Source organism: Mesoplodon mirus (assembly GCF_964341445.2).
Source record: "Mesoplodon mirus genome assembly, contig: HAP1_SCAFFOLD_1472, whole genome shotgun sequence".
Lineage (NCBI taxonomy): Eukaryota > Metazoa > Chordata > Mammalia > Artiodactyla > Ziphiidae > Mesoplodon > Mesoplodon mirus.
Genome location: NW_028294678.1, coordinates 28814 through 49197, shown reverse-complemented (window position 1 = coordinate 49197; position 20384 = coordinate 28814). Strand labels below are relative to the sequence as shown.

General features: G+C 42.9%; 1 protein-coding gene across 1 annotated transcript; it reads right to left on the bottom strand.

Annotated features, from left to right (window-relative positions):
- Positions 1–399: 399 nt before the first annotated feature.
- LOC309798050 (interferon-induced protein with tetratricopeptide repeats 2-like) lies at positions 400–1995 on the bottom strand. Its single transcript, XM_082646381.1, is given in 5 exon segments — positions 400–638; positions 640–1340; positions 1343–1493; positions 1497–1732; positions 1735–1995. Coding segments are annotated over 5 exon segments (1422 nt in total). The 5' UTR covers positions 1889–1995; the 3' UTR covers positions 400–458.
- Positions 1996–20384: the final 18389 nt, after the last annotated feature.

Here is a 20384-nt window from a genome sequence, read left to right as displayed (position 1 = left end):
CATATTTTGGGACAGCCTGCATTGAACTGTATCACAGGACCAATCTGTACAGGATCTAAAATGACTCCAAGGATGGAAAAACATTGCTTAAAAGGACCACAGTGTTACAGGTGTGAGGTATCTGACTGCTTTATAGAAACATAGAAACAAACCCAAGACATCACCCCACAGAGGGAATGTCACAGTGCCAACTGATCCCAAGAGGTCAATTGGGAAATAGCCCCTTTACTGAGCCCCAGGACCTTCACCCAATCTAGTCCCCCTCCCAGAACTCTGTGAGCCATTCAAGTGTTAACACTTACCCAGCAGAGTTTCTCCTTAACCCTGATCCTGTACTGTGGCCAGGGCCTAAGTCCATGCCAATGCCATACCAGTTGTTAAATATTTTGAATACCAACTTGGTGGAAGGGTTTCAGCTCCCTTCCAGCAGTAGCCCTATGGGTACCACATTCCGATTCTTATTCCTCGCTTAAAGATGCTAAAGGGATGAGGTTTCCAGAGTCCAAAACCCTCTCAGAGTTTTTCTCTGCTGGCTGCATTTCTCCATTCAGTTCCTGAAGAAACGCCAAGAGATGCAAAGCCTTAGGATCTGCTCTGTTTTTTGAGAGGTTGATTTTGGCAAATTTTTGCAGTCTGTTTTACATTTTTTTCTCTCTCCTTTGACTCCTGGTTTATTTTCACACCTGTCATAAAATGGTGGATGGCCTTGTCTTCACACTTCATTTGATACAGCTGAAAGTTGCAATATCGCAGATGGAGCACTTGTTTGGCTACAGGAGGAAGCTCTTTGCTGAATTGTTTTTGAAAGTAATACTCTGCGTCTTCATACCGACATGCTTGTGAAGAGAGACAGGCGATACAGGAGCAGATATGGAAGAAATTTCCATTGCTCTCATCAGCTCTCTTTAAATGATCTAGAGCGTGTCCTATTAGTTCCTGTAACTTCTCTCTTTTCCCACCCATTTTCTGTATTTGAAGGACTTTGGCCCTATAGTAGCACCCAATGTGGCAATGCAGGTAGGTGTTGTTTGGCATGCATTTTAGAGCCTTTCTCAGGAGTTCTATAGCTTGGTCCAGGTCACCTTTTCTTCCATACAGCTTTGCTGCCCCACGAAGCACATCTGTTGCCAATGGAGCTTTCTCCAAAGCTTCTTTGACTGACCTCTCTCCTTCACCTTCTTTATTAATCTTTTGAAGTCTCAGGGCCAAGAGGACTTTGACATACTGGTTGTCAGGATTCAGCTGAATGGCTTGCCTCAAAGGGTCAACGGGATTCTGAGACGGTGGCCAGTTATCCAGACGGTAGCTCGCGATGGCCAGTCCAGAGGAGAATTCTGGGTCTTGGGTTTCTTTTCCAGAGCCTTCTCAAAACACACCTTGGCCCTTTCATTTTGGTTTCCTCCACACCTTAACCGTGTCCACCCTTCCTCACAATGCATCTCAGGACTCTCAATTCTGTAGAGGCTGGAATACTTCTGGCATACTTGTTTCACCTAGTCTACATAAACCTGAGCTTCTGAGAATCTTCCCAGGTGGTAGTAGACCCAGGTGTAGTTTCCCCAGGTGACCAGGCTTCTGATCTCTGCCTGGTCAGCGTGCTCTCGCTGGATGAACTCTTCAGCCTGCCGTAAGCATCCCAGGGCTGCCTCGTGCTGGCCTCTGCAGTGTTTTATGTAGGCCAATATGTTGCACATTGTGGCTTGGAATTCGCTGTTCTGAAACTCAGTCAGGTTACACTGTCTTCAAAATCATCCAAGGAATTTTCTCCCTCTACCAAGTTCCAGGTGAAATGGCATTTTAGTTGCCGTAGGCTGCTGTCCAAGGAGTTCTTTGTGGTCTCACTGTGGTGGGGGTGGGCGGAAACAGAAAGATGAACACTCTGAGACATAGCACAGATTCACCAGACAAGAAATGGGGAGCATGACAAATAGCATTCTCCTCCTAAAGGGTGTCAACCCCAGTCAAAAAAGAATATCCTATTGGGAGACTGGGATTGACACATATACACTATTGATACTATGTATAAAATAGACAACTGATGGGAACATACTGTATAGCACAGGGAACTCTACATAATGCACTGTGGTAACCTAAATGGGAGGGAAGTCCAAAAGGGAGGGGATATCTGTATGTGTCTGGCTGATTCATTTTGTTGTGCAGTAGAGGCTAACACAACATCGTAAAGCAACCATACTCCAATAAAAATTAATTTAAAAAAAATTTTTTTTAAGGAATATCCTTTCCGGGCTTCCCTGGTGGCGCAGTGGTTGAGAGTCCGCCTGCCGATGCAGGGTACACGCGTTCGTGCCCCGGTCCGGGAGGATCCCACATACTGCGGAGCGGCTGGGTCCGTGAGCCATGGCTGCTGAGCCTGCGATTCCGGAGCCTGTGCTCCGCAAAGGGAGAGGCCACAACAGTGAGAGGCCCGCCTACTGGAAAAAAAAAAAAAAGTGATGAAGGAAATGCTCTTTTGCAATGAGTTGAGAAAACAAGAAGTGAGGAGACAGTTCTTCTGAGTAGTTTCGCTGTAAAAGCAGGAACTTGGGTGGCTATAGCTGGAGATGGCTGAGGGGAGATTATGTTTGAAAGTGGGTGATATTAATGAATGTTTATGTGCTGATGAGAGTGCTGCAGTAGGGATGGAAAAACTGTGATACCAAAGAGCTGACAATTGCTGGAGAGAAGTCTTTAAGGAGGTGACATGGGATGTGAACTAGAACAAAATTATGATGCTGAACCGTTTTTTTTTAAAACACTAGGGATAATTCATCCAAACTATGGAAGGGAAGGCAGGCTGAAGGCATAGATTTAGGCAGGTAGAAGATTTGGTAGTGACACGTGAGGGTGGTTCTCTAAGTTTGCTTCTTGGGGAAGGTATACACCAAAATGTTAGCAATACTTTTTATCTTTATTTATTTCTCTGTGTTTCCTTCTCCTCTACCTCTAAGTTTTTGCTTCTGAGCATGCATTTCTGTAAACCAAGAAATGTAGGCATTATGACTCCATGGAGTCAGGACTCGATAGTTTCCACTTGCCCCTTCAGATCCACTCTGCATCCTTCCCCAGCAGACTGTCACCGTCAGCTCCATGGTCTCTGGCTTCCCAGTGGGTTTGGCCAAAGGGAGACACAAGAGCTCAGAGGGAGGGAGTAGTATCCTTGTCGCTTCTGGGGCTTCCACCCTGCAGAACCTTCCTCTGCTGAAGCCCACAGGTGCTGTCAGTTGGCCTTCTGTTTACACTTCTTTTTTCAGGTTCCTATAACTTCTCCTTTCTCTTGGGGCTTGGGGCCCTAGTGTGTTATTAGCCCCAGGGTGTTACATCATCTCTTCTTATCTCTGAACCCAAACCACTTCTTATTCAACTTTCTTTAATTACTCAGCTTGAGTTCAACATCAGTTTCCTGCTAGGAACCTGATTTACACAGAAAAAGAAAGGAAACCTTAAAAACCAGGACTCAGGACCTGAGAACTAAGTGGCAGATGAAATTAACACATTCTTTTTGTGACCTTGTGTAAGTTGTTTAGCCTTTCTGAGCTTAGATTTCTTATATCTTTTGTGAGGATTAAATGAGATACATATAAAGTGCCTGTAACATTGCCTGGCACATGGAAAGCATCTGAAAATGTTATTTGTTAGTACTGTTATCATTATGGGCAACAACAAGCTACATTAATCAAGTGAGGCCATTCACAGGGATCATCTTACTTGATATTCACAACAGCCCCAGAAGGTAGGTGGTCAATAACCCCATTTTCAGAGGAGGAACTGAAAGAGCTAGTTTCTTACACAGTATCACACAGCAAATACATTGCCATTTCAGTCAACCAAATGTGTGTGTGTGTGTGTGTGTGTGTGTGTGTGTGTGTACAGGAAAAGAAACGTCATTGTTGAGCAATGCATTCTTGATTTCTGGGATGATGACAGAAGTCATAGCACCAGAAGCCTCTGCTAATAATAGCAGCAGCACCAAAGAAACGAAACCATTCTTCATCTCTGTGGGTTCTGAGAGAAAGAAAACTCCAAGAAAGTCGATCCTCAGGGAAGTCACCTCCCTTCCATCAGACATAGAAATGACAGTTCTTGCTGGGAGCCCCAGTCCCCATCCTGACCCATAGTCTCTTGTCACGGTCCAAGGATCAGGGGAAATTTTCTTCATCTTGCCAGATTTCAGTAGCATAAAAAGTATTGTTGTTTGAGTCAATGAATACAAGATCCAGGATGCTAAGGGAGAGACATCAGTCAAAAATGATTTTTTTTACAAATCCCTTTATTTCCTAATTAAGATACTATGAAGACATGATCTGCCCTTGTTAGCTGTCCAACACAGAGGTCTCTCTTTTTAACTTGTGGGCTGTTTTTGGGAACCGAGCAGAGCAGAGACTTGAGCATCCCCCTTTTAAGAGGACCCACACCAAAGGCTGCCTGGAATCAGGCACTGTGCACATATCCTATGTCCATGGATATGGTCCTTTCCCTCAAGGTCATCTGTCTCCTCTAATTATCCCCAGATGACTGACAATGACGACGTCCATATATGTCTCTCATTTTCATTTGGGTTTCCATTCTCTCTTCTCTAACAAAGACAATTCAAAGCAACAAGTGTGCAAATATTCTTACAGCAGAATGCAAGACCAGAGGCAATCCTTTGCTCTATTTTAGATTCTTGTTATGGTTTAATTAAATTATGTCTCATAGGAAGCATTGAAACATTTCAAATAACCAAAAAATACCCCAGAGGGTGTCTGTACTTTTGTCCAGGGGTCCCTGGCACACCATCAGCAGTTTCTACCATCTGGTGAGTCTCAAGGATCCCAGGAATGGTAATCACAGCTATAATAATGTTCTCTAGCAGAGATTGCTAATATTTTTAAAGGCCCAGGTAGTAACTATTTTCAGCATTGTGGGCAACACAGTCTCTGTCTCAACTCCTTAACTCTGCTGTTACAGTACAAAAGCAGTCATAGACAATACATGTTCCAGTAAGACATATTTATGAAAGCAACTGGCAGACTGTACTATAGTCCACGAGCTATAGGGTGTTAGTCCTTGCTCTATGGCCCGATACATTCTTCATATTCACAGAGCATCTTGAGGAAATGGCAAATAGTGTTATTCACTCTACCTCCTTTTACTTCAAATTTCTGTTATTTTAAAAATTTATTATTATTATTATTTTTTTTTGGTATTTTTCGGCTGCGCTGCACGACATACAGGATGGTTCCCTGACCAGGGATCGAACCTGAGCCTCTGCAGAGAAAGTGCGACATACTAACCACTAGCCCACCAGGGAACTCCCAAATTGCTGTAATTACAACAAATGACCTACAGGAATATCTCATTGAACATCCCAAACATACCATCTCCATCTATACATTGGTTAAATCTTTTGACTAAGTGATGAATAAAGTCCTGACAATTGTGGCCTGATCTTCTCCTTAGCAGCCTCCTCGCTGCTCCCCACTTTACAATATTTTTCCTAGCAGACTTCTTTCCTGGCTGTCAAAAATGTGATTTGATTGATACTTAGGTAAATTGGGGCAGACGTGGTTTCTTAAACAGGAAACAAAAAGCATTAACCATGGAAGAAGTCTTGGTGGCAAAACACTTGCTAGGGTTTACTAAAATATACAGAGTGCTGTGAAGATTTAAATGAAGAAGTGATCACATAAACTCCTCTGAAGCTTAAATGGTTAGAACACTTTGCTGCAGAAGCAGCTCTTGGATACTCACTGAAGGATGCTGGAATGTTATTGAGGTGGGAGCACTGCTGGAGACCTCCAAAGACTTACAAAGTAATACAAGAACAGTGAAGGCTTTGTTGGGCACCAGAGAGCATTCCATTTGATGGCATGTCGTTGTTTAGAGCTAGAGAGAAAAGTTGGAGGCAAATGTGGGAAGCCTTGAATCATCCATCAAAGGCCTTATAAGAGGATTGTCCTCTCTAGAATGGGTATTATGTTTAAGCCAAGATGAGCAGAAAGTTTCTTCTTGAGTATCAGCTCCCATGAATTGGTAGCTGATGTCTCCTCTGGTCACTGGAAGGAGTAGTGGTGTATTGATACATACATACATACATACATACATACATACATACATACATACATATATATATATATATATATATATAATAACAGCATGATTCCAGTGGTATATTTCTAGCATGACACAATAACCCAGCCAGATGTTTTCCTTTCCCCAGATTTCCGGGTATAGCTGACTCACCCCTGTCAATTCACCACAAACTGTACATGTCCAAATGCCTGAAGTCCAAAGCTCCAGATTTCTGCAGCTTCACGTGGGTTTCTGTGCTCATGGCCTCCTGAGTTCCCTCATCCCAGACTCCATGTTTATGGTGTTTGTTTTGACCTAGATGTGAAATTAACACCTCCGCACAGCACCCCTAAAATACCCATTCACACAGTGCAACAAACGATTTTGCATTTGTTGCCAAAAAAGAGCCAGGTCATCCAGCTTCCTCCCAGCTCTGAATCCCTTTTGTCAGAGGACACCCAGTCCCCACACCCCATCTCTCTCCTTCCTGTATCCAGGGACAAGATGTCCTCCCGCTCTGAACCCAGAAAATAAACCAGTTTATTTTTCTCAAAAAAAGAAAAAGAAAAAGAATACATGAAGAAAGGAAATAGAACCCCCCCCACACAAAAGGAATTGAGATGCCAGTTGCTACTTTAAAAAGGAAAAGTCAACTCATTCCACACTAAAATGCTAGTGGACTCCCAGTGTTCTAAGACTGTGGATAAATTTTCTTTGTGGTTTTCTGTATTTTCATAATTTTCTGAGTAGTCCTTTTCAAGAACTACAAAAGAAAAATGGTGTTTTTCAAGCACTCACTTCTGAAGGGGTTGTGGAAACCTTTGTGGGGAAAGAAGATGGACAGGCCACCACCGCCCAGCTCACAAGGGGCCAGTGAGTTGGCCAAGCCCGCCCCCTAGTGGGCAAATCTGACAGCGCCCTCCACTCCTCCAGGGTCCGTTAAAATTGTCCTTGCAGAAAAAGCTCCTTGACATCCGTCTTGACAATGATATTTTTGGATATGACACCAGAAGCACAAGCACTAAAAGAAAAAGTAAACAAATGAGACTACATCAGGACATGAACACTACATGACACTGTCCTTCTGTTGCTTTCTTTTCTCTTCCTTTTCTAATTTCAGTGTGTTCACTCTCCTGAAACACTCCTAAGGGTGAAGGCAGTGTGTGGAGCCATGCAGATTTCCCCAATCTGCCTAACACAGCGCCTTGCCCATGGTAACCACAGTACTCAATTGAAAAGCAGAACACTTCACCACAATTAAAGGTGACCCAGTGGGAGTCCCTGATCGCCAGGATTCCTAGCTGCTCTTCTGGGAGAAGCTGCTGGGTGAGTGGAGGCCTGAGTGGAGATGCTGAGATGCTGCCAGATACTGGACACCTCCTGACTGACAGGCCTGAGTTGGCTGAGAGAGACTGAGGGGAGAGAGGAGGGCCATACGACCACAAGTGTATGATGCAAATAGGATATGATAGCCTTAATAGGTTCTAATCCTGGAGATTTTGTCATTCGTTTGTTATCCACATCTATGCAAAGTAAATTCTTTTTATTGATCAATTTCACTAAATTATAACAAGTCTTACAAGTTCTTTTCATTGGCTTTGTAAAATAAGCTTGTTTTCAATGAGTTCCAGCAATGACAGGCTTTCAATAAATGTAACTGGATTCATACCCCTCCTGTCACCGGTGATTCCCAGGTCATTCCAGCCTGGAGTCAAAGCCGGCACCTCCATGAGAGAAACAGAAGAGAGAAGTAAAACCCTGTTTCTCTGGCTCCATTTCCACCCACAAGAGCCGAATCCAGCCCTGCCCTAGTCTACCCCCCACTCCCAAATATGTCTGGGAGCTCCATGGAATCTCCATGGGGTTTCTCCTTCCTGCTTCCCATGCCATGGTGACACTCCTGCCACTGCTCTCTCCAAAACCCAAGCTGAGCCTGGTGTCCTTGGCCAGGCCACCTGCTCCCCAATGAACTGGAAGAAAGGTTTGCCTTGATTCCCTGCATGTAGCTGGGTTACCACATATGGAAACTGTGGTGACAGAAGAGCTTTAGTGTACTTTTACCTACACAAGTAAGTGCCTAGGCCGGACAGAAAGGGAAGGCAGATCTAGAATGAAAACTACTCCCTTCCCTTTCACACTGAGTCATGTTCCTCACACCAAATCTGTGTTCCCATTTTCTCTTCCCTTACCTTAAAATCTATCCAAGACACTCCTAGTCATTTCTGCAAATGGCCCCCAGAAGGGCACCACCCCACACAGCGACACACCAGTAACAATTAACCCCTGAATGCCCCCAGTGGCATGGTGGAGTCAGACTCAGCTTAGTACCACTTAAGTTGTTAAGCCACAATCCTGCTTCTCTTACCTGGACGCACACACACTAATCATACACATCAGCCCACACACATACACACACAAGCACATACACATGTACACACACTGATTTATCTCCTATTTGAAATATTTCTATCTCCAGTCACTGTTTTTTATTTTATTTTATGTTTTTATACAGCAGGTTCTTATTAGTTATCCATTTTATACATATTAGTGTATACATGTTGATCCCAATCTCCCAATTCATCCCACCCCCACCCCACCCCCACTTTCCCCCCTTGCTGTCCATACGTTTGTTCTCTACATCTGTGTCTCAATTTCTGCCCTGCACACTGGTTCATCTGTACCATTTTCCTACGTTCCACATATATGTGTTAATATACAATATTTGTTTTTCTCTTTCTGACTTACTTCACACTGAATGACAGTCTCTAGATCCATCAATGTCTCTGCATATGACCCAATTTCATTACTTTTTATGGCTGAGTCATATTCCATTGTATATATGTACCATTTCTTCTTTATCCCTTCGTCTGTCAATGGGCATTTAGGTTGCTTCCATGACCTGGCTATTGTCAATAGTGCTGCAATGAACATGCGGGTGCATGTGTCTTTTTGAATTATGGTTTTCTCTGGGTATATGCCCAGTAGTAGGATTGCTGGGTCATATGGTAATTCTATTTTTAGTTTTTTAAGGAACCTCCATACAGTTCTCCATAGTGGCTATATCAATTTACATTCCCACCAACAGTGCAAGAGGGTTCCCTTTTCTCCACACCCTCTCCACCATTTGTCATTTGTAGATTTTCGGTTGATGCCCATTCTGACTGGTGTGAGGTGATACCTCATTCTAGTTTTGAGTTGCATTTCTGATAATTAGTGATGTTGAGCAGCTTTTCATGTGCTTCTTGGCCATCTGTATGTCTTGTTTGGAGAAATGTCTGTTTAGGTCTTCTGCCCATTTTTGGATTGGGTTGTTTGTTTTTTTAATATTGAGCTGCATGAGCTGTTTATATATTTTGGAGATTCATCTGTTGTCCATTGATTCGTCTGCAAATATTTTCTCCCATTCTGAGGGTTGTCTTTTCATCTTGTTTGTAGTTTCCTTTGCTGTGCAAACACTTTTAAGTTTCATTAGGTCCCATTTGTTTATTTTTGTTTTTTTCCCATTACTCTAGGAGGTGGATCAAAAAAGATCTTGCTGTGTTTTATGTCAAAGAGTGTTCTTCCTATGTTTTCCTCTAAGAGTTTTATAGTGTCCGGTCTTACATTTAGGTTTTTAATCCATTTTGAGTTTATTTTTTTGTGTAGTGTTAGGGAACGTTCTAATTTCATTCTTTTACATGTAGCTGTCCAGTTTTCCCAGCACCACTTATTGAAGAGGCTGTCCTTTCTCCATTGTATATCATTGCCCCCTTTGTCACAGATTAGTTGACCATGGGTGTGTGGGATTATCTCTGGGCTTTCTATCCTGTTCCACTGATCCATATTTCTGTTTTTGTGCCAGTACCATATTGTCTTGATTACTGTAGCTTTGTAGTATAGTCTGAAGTCAGAGAGTCTGATTCCTCCAGCTCCATTTTTTATCCTCAAGACCGCTTTGGCTATTCAGGGTCTTTTGTGTCTCCATACAAATCTTAAGATTTTTTGTTCTAGTTCTGTAAAAAATGCCATTGGTAATTTGACAGGGATTGCATTGAATCTGTAGATTGCTTTGGGTAGTAGAGTCATTTTCACAATATTGATTCTTCCAATCCAAGAACATGGTATATCTCTCCATCTGTTTGTATCATCTTTAATTTCTCTCATCAGTGTCTTATAGTTTTCTGCATACAGGTCTTTTGTCTCCCTAGGTAGGTTTATTCCTAGGTATTTTCTTCTTTTTGTTGCAGTGGTAAATGGGAGTGTTTCCTTAATTTCTCTTTCAGATTTTTCATCATTAGTGTATAAGAATACCAGAGATTTCTGTGCATTAATTTTGCATCCTGCAACTTTACCAAATTCATTGATTAGCTCTAGTAGTTTTCTGGTGACATCTTTAGGATTCTCTATGTATAGTATCATGTCATCTGCAAACAGTGACAGTTTTACTTCTTCTTTTCCAATTTGTATTCCTTTTATTTCTTTTTCTTCTCTGATTGCCATGGCTAGGAGTTCCAAAACTATGTTGAATAATAATGGTGAGCGTGGACAACCTTGTCTTGTTCCTGGTCTTAGGAATGCTTTCAGTTTTTCACCATTGAGAATGATGTTTGCTGTGGGTTTCTCATATATGGCCTTTATTATATTGAGGTATGTTCCCTTCATGCCCACCTTCTGGAAAGTTTTTTATCATAAATGGGTGTTGAATTTTATCAAAAGCTTTTTCTGCATCTATTGAGATGATGATATGGTTTTTCTTCTTCAATTTGTTAATATGGTCTATCACATTGATTGATTTGCATATATTGAAGAATCCTTGCATCCCTTGGATAAATCCCACTTGATCGTGGTGTATGATCCTTTTAATGTGTTGTTGGATTCTGTTTGCTAGTATTTTGTTGAGGATTTTTGCATCTATATTCATCAGTGATATTGGTCTGTAATTTTCTTTCTTTGTAGTATCTTTGTCTGGTTTTAGTATCAGAGTGATGGTGGCATCATAGAATGAGTTTGGGAGTCTTTCCTCTGCAATTTTTTGGAAGAGTTTGAGAAGGATGGGTGTTAGCTCTCCTCTAAATGTTTGATAGAATTCACCTTTGAAGCCATCTGGTCCTGGACTTTTGTTTGTTGGAAGATTTTTAATCACAGTTTCAATTTCATTACATGTGAATGGTCTGTTCATAGTTTCTATTACTTCCTGGTTCAGTCTTGGAAGGTTATACCCCTCTAAGAATTTGTCCATTTCTTCCAGGTTGTCCACTTTATTGCCATAGAGTTGCTTGTAGTAGTCTCTTAGGATGCTTTGTATTTCTGCAGTGTCCACTGTAACTTCTTTTTCATTTCTAATTTTATTGTTCTGGGTCCTCTCCCTCTTTTTCTTGATGAGTCTAGCTAATGGTTTTATCAATTTTGTTTATCTTCTCAAAGAACCAGCTTTTGTTTTATTGATCTTTGCTATTGTTTTCTTTGTTTCTATTTCATTTATTTCTGCTCTGATCTTTATGATTTCTTTCCTTCTACTAACTTTGGGTTTTGTTTGTTCTTCTTTCTCTAGTTCGTTTAGGTGTAAGCTTCGATTGTTTATTTGAGCTGTTTGTTGTTTCTTTAGGTAGGGTTGTATTGCTGTAAACTTCCCTCTTAGAACTGCTTTTGCTGCATCCCATAGGTTTTGGATCGTCGTGTTTTGTCCTTTGTCTCTAGGTAGGTTTTGAATTCCTCTTTGATTTCTTCAGTGATCTCTTGGTTATTTAGTAACATACTGTTTACCCTCCATGTGCTTGTGTTTTTCATGGTTTTTTCCCTGTAATTGATTTCTAATCTCATAGCATTGTGGTCAGAAAAGATGACTTCAATTTTCTTAAATTTACTGAGGCTTGATTTGTGACCCAAGATGTGATCTATCCTGTAGAATATTCCGTGTGCACTTGAGAAGAAAGTGTAATCTGCTGTTTTGGGATGGAATGTCCTATAAATATCAATTAAATCTATCTGGTCTATTGTGTCATTTAAAGCTTGTGTTTCCTTCTTAATTTTCTGTTTGCATGATCTGTCCATTGGTGTAAGTGAGGTGTTAAAGTCCCCCACTATTATTGTGTTACTGTCGATTTCCTCTTTTATAGCTGTTAGCATTTGCCTTATGTATTGAGGTGCTCCTATGTTGGGTGCCTATATATTTGTAACTGTTATATCTTCTTCTTGGATTGATCCCTTGATCATTATGTAGTGTCCTTCCTGTCTCTTGTAACATTCTTTATTTTAAAGTCTATTTTATCTGATATGAGTATTGCTACCCTGGCTTTCTTTTGATTTCTGTTTGCATGAAATATCTTTTTCCATCCCCTCACTTTCAGTCTGTGTGTGTCCCTAGGTCTGAAATGGGTCTCTTGTAGTCAGCATATATATGAGTCTTGTTTTTGTATCCATTCAGTGAGCCTGTGTCTTTTGGTTGGAGCATTTAATCCATTCACGTTTAAGGTAATTATAGATATGTATGATCCTATTACCATTTTCTTGTTTTGGGTTTGTTTTTGTAGGTCCTTTTCTTCTCTTGTGTTTCCCACTAAGAGAGGTTCCTATAGCATTTATTATAGAGCTGGTTTGGTAGTGCTGAATTCTTTTAGCTTTTGCTTGTCTGTAAAGATTTTGATTTCTTCATCATCTCTGAATGAGATCCTTGCCAGGTAGAGTAATCTTGGTTGTAGGTTCTTCCCTTTCATCACTTTAAATATGTCATGCCACTCCCTTCTGGCTTGTAGAGTTTCTGCTGAGAAATCAGCTGTTAACCTTATGGGGGTTTCCTTGTATGTTATTTTTTGTTTTTCCCTTGCTGCTTTCAATAATTTTTCCTTGTCTTTAATTTTTGCCAATTTGATTACTATGTGTCTGGGTGTATTTCTCCTTGTGTTTATCCTGTATGGGACTCTCTGTGCTTCCTGGACTTGGGTGGCTCTTTCCTTTCCTATGTTAGGGAAGTTTTCAACTACAATCTCTTCAAATATTTTCTCTGGTCCTTTCTCTCTCTCTTCTCCTTCTGGGAGCCCTATGATGTGAATGTTGTTGTATTTAATGTTGTCCCAGAGGTTTCTTAGACTGTCTTCCTTTTCATTCTTTTTTCTTTTTTCTGTTCCATGGCAGTGAATTCCACCATTCTGTCTTCCAGGTCACTTATCCATTCTTCTGCCTCAGTTATTCTGCTATTGATTCCTTCTAGTGTATTTTTCATTTCAGGTATTGTACTGTTCATCTCTGTTTGTTTGTTCTTTAATTCTTCTAGGTCTTTGTTAAACATTTCTTGCATCTTTTCAATCTTTGCCTCCATTCTTTTTCCAAGGTCCCTGATCATCTTCACTATCATTATTCTGAATTCTTTTTCTGGAAGGTTGTCTATCTCCACTTCATTTAGTTGTTTTTCTTGGGTTTTATCTTGTTTCTTCATCTGGTACATAGCCCTCTGCCTTTTCATCTTGTCTGTCTTTCTGTGAATGTGGTTTTTGTTCCACAGGCTGCACGATTGTAGTTCTTCTTGCTTCTGCTGTCTGCCCTTTCCTCATACATTTGTTAAATCATCCTCCAAACTCTGGAACTCCATACTCCAGAGGCCTTCCTTTCCACATGCTGCCTCTCCCATTCTGTGCAGGCCCTCTCCAATCACTCTTGATATTTCTATTTGTCTCATGCTCCTGACCTTTCATAGGTTGATGGAAAATGTATTTGTACAGCATCAGATCACATAAGTAGATACCCTCCAATTGATATTTGTCCCATTGTCACAACTCTCTGAACAAGCCAGAAAGAAATCATTAGATCTGTTGGTGCCTCTGAGTCCATCATAAAAGTAGGAGAGTGGAGGTGGGAGTTGGGGGAGATATATTGAGAATAGTGACAGAGAGAGAGAGAGATAAATGAAGACTGAGAACCAGTTTGGGCTGAACTTAAAATCCGTTGAAAATATGGTGAACATGCTCCAAACCACTGGATTGGTTGAGCCCAGGCACAGTACTCCCAAACTTGGTGTAAGACAGAAATCCCCAAACAACAGAAATTTGTTCTCCACTGTTCTGGAGGCTAGAAATCCAAAATCAGCGTGTTGGCAGGTCCACACTCCCTCTGAAGGCTGTAGGGGAGAATCCATTCTTGCCTCTTCTAGCTTCTGATGGGTCCTGTGTTACTTGATTTGTGGCTGCATTACTCTAGTGTCTGCTTCTATCTTCACATGGTCTTCTTCCCTGTGTGTCCCTGTGTCTTCTCCTTTTCTGTCATAAGGACACAGTGATAGGATTTATGGCTAATCCTAATCCAGGATGATCTCATCTCAAGATCTCTAACTTAATGAAAAATACAAATAGTATCCTCATTGAGGGTGTACTACATGCCAGACACTGTACACATATTTTCTCTGTTTCTCACAACAAGACTGCAGCCCTGCAATCAGTTCTGCAAAGTGGGTGTTATGAGTCCCACTTTACAGATGGGAAAACCAAGGCTCAGAAAAGTTGCTCAAAGTTTTAGAGATAGAAACTAACAGATCTGACCAGGTTTAGACAGCATACCCCTTGATTGTCACATCCTTGTTGCCAATTCCATTCATTCATTCATTCCACAAACATTTATTGAATGCCTACTGCATGTGAAAGCCATTCTAGGTGCTAAAGATACCTAGAACAAAGGACAAAACAAAAATCTCTGTTTGCTCGGGCTTCCCTGTTGGCGCAGTGGTAGAGAGTCTGCCTGCCGATGCAGGGGACACGGGTTCGTGCCCCGGTTCGGGAAGATTCCACATGCCACGGAGCGGCTGGTCCCATGAGCCATGGCCACTGGGCCTGCGTGTCCGTTGCCTGTGCTCTGCAATGGTGGAGGTCACAGCAGTCAGAGGGCAAGGTACCGCAAAAAAAAAAAAAAAAAAAAAAAAAAATCTCTGTTTGCTCAAAGCTGAAATTCTAATGGGAGATACAGACAGGAAGCAGATATGTAAAATATGTAGTAATTTAAGTGGTGATATAGCTATGGAAAAATTATAAAGCAATATGTGTACCTTGTCAAACATATGAACTGTAACAAGACACTTTGAGATAACCGGGAGATTTGAATATATACTGGTATATGATAATGTTAGTCTCTTAGATTTGATAATGGCATGGTAGCAGTGTTTCTAAAATACATTTATTTAAAGATGCAGACTGAAGTGTTTATGTATAAACTAAGATTGCAAAAATGTTGCAAATTATTGATATTGGATGATAGATACATGAGGAAGATACTTTAAAATTTTTTGTATGTTTAAAAAATTTCCATAATACATAGGGGTGGCAGATAAGACATGCAAGGGGTTTTGTAAGACCAAATAGGTAAATCAGGGAAGGTCGCACTGAGAAGGTGACATTGGAGCAAAGACTTGAATGAGGTTGGGGAGGAAACCATGTGGATCTCTGAGAATGTTCCAGGCAGAAGTAGGAGTTAGTACAGAGCCCTGAGGAAAGAGAGAAAGAGAGAAAGAAAGAGTGTGGAAAGAGAGAAATGTACTCCAAAGAACCTGGGCAGAACTGTGAATAAGAAGTCAAACTATGATGCCTGCTAGCTTCCCTTCAGCTTTAGAGTTATTAATAATGTTCTTTACTGTGTCTTATGCAACAGAGCATTTCAGACAGTATCATAATGCCAATTAAGTTGTGACATTATTTTGAGCCAAATCATTCAGATTTTCAAGGATATTGAATATTTTAAGTGTAGACATTATGAGGTTTTCAAAAGCCAGAAATGATCACACCTTTCCAAACTAGAAAAGGCCACTGAAGCATACTACAGGTTTCAATTTCTAATAAGGTAATGTCACTTGCTATAACCCACACAAAAAGCTCTCTGAGGCCCTTAAAAGTTTTTTAAAAGAGTAAAGGGATTTTGAGTTCAAAAAGTGAGAAAATCACAATGGATTATCCCCAGCCTTGTTGGTAGATTCATTTCTTCCCATGACGTCATACGAAACTATTGCTTTGGAGTTCCTAGCACTTATCCAAGTCCCTGGCTGGGCCTAAATTGTCAGTCCTTCTGGCTCAGGAAGCTGCTTTTCAGTCACCTGAGAGATTTTGACCAAAGGTACCCTGTTTATACCTTGGCATTTTTGTCTATTTCATTTGTTAGTTTCTTTTTCTCATTTTTACCTTTTATTCTCTTTTTTTTCTCTTTTCTTTATTCTTTTTACTCACTCCTTTTTCAGTTTTTCTTATTTGTTTAGTTTATTTTCATTTTTGTCTGGCATTGTGTTTTGATTCAGTCATAAAGGCCAGTTCATGGGGTGAACATTGAACTGGTTTTCTTTTGATTTGGACCAAGCTTCTCACCAGCTCTTCCCAGATGTAACCCGACCATAGGACGCCTCGACTCCAATCACAGCAGTGAGTCCAGCGTGCTGTGGGGCCTCTAAGCTGTCTCTGCTGAGGAGAGACCCAGATTCACATGGCCTCCTCCAGACCCTCGAGACCGTCGGCAAGGGAGACTGGGCTACGGTGAAGATGGCCGGCACATCCTGGCTGGGAAAGCGAGAGCTGTGAAGATCATTGATGAGACTCAGTGGAACTCCTCCAGCCTCCGGAGACTGTCCCGCAAAGCAGGAATCATGAAGGCTTGGATCATCCCAACATAGTGAAGTATTTGAAGTGACGGAGGCTGAGGAAATTCTCCGCCTTGTTAGGAGGATGCTAGTGGAGGAGAGGTGTTTGAGTACCTCGTGGCTCATGGCAGTAGGAAAGCAAAGCAGCTGAAAGCAGAGTCCACCAGGAGGGTATTGTCCACAGAGATTGAAAGGTAGAAAACCTGCTCTTGGATGCGAACAGGAACATCAGACTTTGGCTTCAGCAACAAATGCACCTTTTACAACAAGCTGGACACCTACTGGGGTGGTCCCCCTCATGCTGCCTGGAACTCTTCCAGGGAAGAACCACAGGAAGTCATCCTGTCTACACTAGCCGATGGATTCCTGCCTTTTGAAGGACAGAAACTCAAGGAGCTGTGGGAGCGGGTTCTGAGCAGAATATATCACCTTTGATTCTTATCAATGAATGTGAATATCTGCTAGAGGAATTTCTCATTCTCCATCCCAACAAGAGAGGCCCTTTAGAGCAAATTGTGAAGGATCCGAGGAATACTGTAGGTCATGGCTATGAGGAACTAAAGCTCTACATGGAGCCACTCTCTGACTACCAGGACCCCAGGCAGACTGAATTCATGGCGTCCATGGTTCCACGTGGAGACAGAGATCCAGGACTCACTGACAGGCCGGAAAGACAAGGTAATGTTCCAATATCTGCTCCTGGGTTATAAGAGATCTGAGCCAGAGGGCTACCCGGCCACTCTGAAGCCTCAGCCTTCAGCGGATCTAACAGCAGCACTCCTTCCCCGCCCCCAGGAATGGCGCAGGGTCCCCGCCAGCTGCAAGCAGCACATTCCCACCTCTAACTGCTGCTCTGAGAACACTCCGCCGAGGAGGAACGCAGATGTGGAGGAGGATCAGGGCCCAGGGCGGAGGGCCACAGGACAGCCAGTGAGCGGCAGGGAAAGAAGACCGCCGCTGCCGCCCACCCCCAGCACCCTCCCCACCGGCACAAGTCAGAGCAGGAGTCCCCCGCGCTAGGAAAGAGCCAGCCTCCGCCAGCGGCAAAAGCCAGGATCGGCTCCACTGGGAGCTTCTTCAGGAAGTTCAAGTCCAAATCGACAGGAAGAAATCGAGGTTTGCCAGGGGAACCTGAATGAACCTGAAAGCCAAGACAGAGGGAAGACATTCCTCACTCACGTGGTGAGCAGCCGAGGCAGAGATAAAACGTGAGCCGCGCTCACTACACTTGAGATGGACGATGGAGACCACGAGCTCCGTGGAGCGGGAGGAGAGGATGCGGGGACAGGAGAGGATGTGGGGCCAGGAGAGGATTCTGGGACAAGAGAGGATGGGGGGACAGGAGAGAATGCGGTGCCAGGCGATGCTCCAGGCGAGCAGCTGCCAGTGCAGCAGAATCAGGACCAGCTGCTGTGCAGGCAGCCGGGACTCGCGAGCAGGGAGCGCAGCCTCCCGACCTAGGGGATTGAAACGCGGACCCCCATCTCCACGCCTCCAGAAGCATCGCCTCCAGAACCGCCGCCCAGGGACTAGAGGAGGCGCTGTTCCAAATTGAGGCCGCGCTCCCCCACCTGGAGCCAAACCGCTGCCAGGCCCGGCGCCTCCCTGGAACCCTGCTCTTCTTCTTTTCTACCTGCTGGGGGGGCGCGAAGCCCTGTAAGATAAACACAGGCGACTCCAGTGAGAACACACAGCTGTTTACTCAGAGGCGGCCAGAGGAGTTGCCACCATCACCTGCATTTGGCGGGGACCCCAGGCAGACAGGGCAGTGGGAAGCTCCCAGGTGGAAAGGGAAGGCTCCAGGAGCCCAGACTGGGGGCTGTTGGCACCGGGAAGCTGGAGGAGGACTAACTAGAGATGGACATCTTATGTGATTGGTTTAAGAAACGTATTTGGCTTTCTCTGGTTGGACCTGAGTTGGAAGGGGAGTGTAAATGTGGGGAGGAAAAAAGAGGAAGCTGGCAATCATTGACCAAAGTTCTGATGCCTGTTGCATTACTGGAATAAGGAGCCCAAAGTGGTGACTTAGCAATTTCAGCTTCCAGGTTAAAGGAGCCACAGTCAATGTAGATCCATTAATTCTGGACATTTTTCCTTCTTGGAAAGATTAACATGCAGGTTAACTGTTCAAAGCTCTTCCACTGGGGGAAATTCCCATAACCACTGTCCTTCGGAACCACCCCTAAATGGGGCTAGAGTGCTACAGTTGTCTACTTTGGGGAAGTACCAAGCATATCATGCAGAACCATGTATAAACTGGTCCAAATAATCTCTTCCTCAGTCAGCTAGTCACATGGAACTCCCCATGAGGCCATAGGTGAGACTGAGAGAGAAAAGGCAATGTAGAAAGAATACGGGTCATGGGAATCTTGCTTGTGGGACTTCCTTGCGTCTTTAGGTCCTACATGGGCTCAGTTTCATCTACAGAACTTCTTGATGATGGAGAGCTCCTGAGCACACCCAACTTTATAGTTTGATTGGTCAGGCTACACCCAATTCATGATGGGTAGTCAATCATATATAGCTTGATGGTCTATCGTCAAGTATTCATTCAGTCTCTACTAAGAGTCCTGAACAAGCCAGACACTGTTCCTCAAAGGAGAATAGTAATTTGCAGAGGATGACATAGCTATGCTCCAAGATCCTAAAGGTGTGTTCTGTGATTCACCTGACAAAGGCTCCATAGAGCATCACTATCTGTCACACACACTTTAGGCATCTCAAATCTGTTGGGTCATGTGGCACAAGTAGCAGAGCAGCTTGCCTTCAGCTCAGACCTGTTGCAGACCCTTCTCTTGCTCTGTGGGCACTCAAAACTGGCAGCCTTTAGGATAATTCAGAAAATGGGTCAAAGTAGCAGGCTCAAACGGGGTACACATTGTCTCAGACTCCAAGGAGGCCCACTAGGCTTGGTGCCTCTTTATCAGTAGTAGAAGGGAGCAGATGCAACAACTTGTATTTCACATTGGAAAGTACATGTCAACATGCCCCAGACACTGGACTCCAAGAAACGTCACTAAGGTGGCAGACCTCTGAAATGTTAAGGGACTTATTTCCACCCACTGATATACATGAGTCTTACCAAGGTGTCTCGAATGGTTGCAACTTCCTGCTTACCATGTCCAAATCAGCAGCATACCATCAGCATCACAGTGGACCAGCATGATGTCTTGGGAAATGAAGAAATATCAGTCTCTGTGAAGGAAATATTGACAGAGGGCTGTATCCCTGAGATAAGACAGGGAAGGTGAATTTCCGGTCTGGCCAACTGGAAGCAAACTGCTTCTAATGGCCTTTACTAGCATGAATAGATAATACAGCATTTACCAGTTGCATAGCTGCATACCACCTGCCCCAGAATGGGTCAATTTGCTCCAACAATGAAAAGCAGGAACAGCAGCTAAACTGAAGTGACCATCTCATTGACTAAAATCCACTGTCCCCAAGATCCATCTGCCCTTTGCATAGACATAGTTAAGCAATCCTTTAAAGAGAAAGAAATTGGTACTGAGACCACACAGATAACAAATGACAGACCCGAATTCTCAGTCCAAATTCTAAGCCCAGGTCGTCACATCTTAACACCTCAGCGACTCTGTAATCACATCCAGTTGCCATCACAAATTGGACCTGCAGATTCATTACTAGGACTTAATCTCAATTTTTGGTAAAGAAATTTTTAAAAATTCGTCCTCTTTCAAATATGAAATAGATTGCAAAATAGGTACCCAAAATATGATCCAGTCCTGCAATA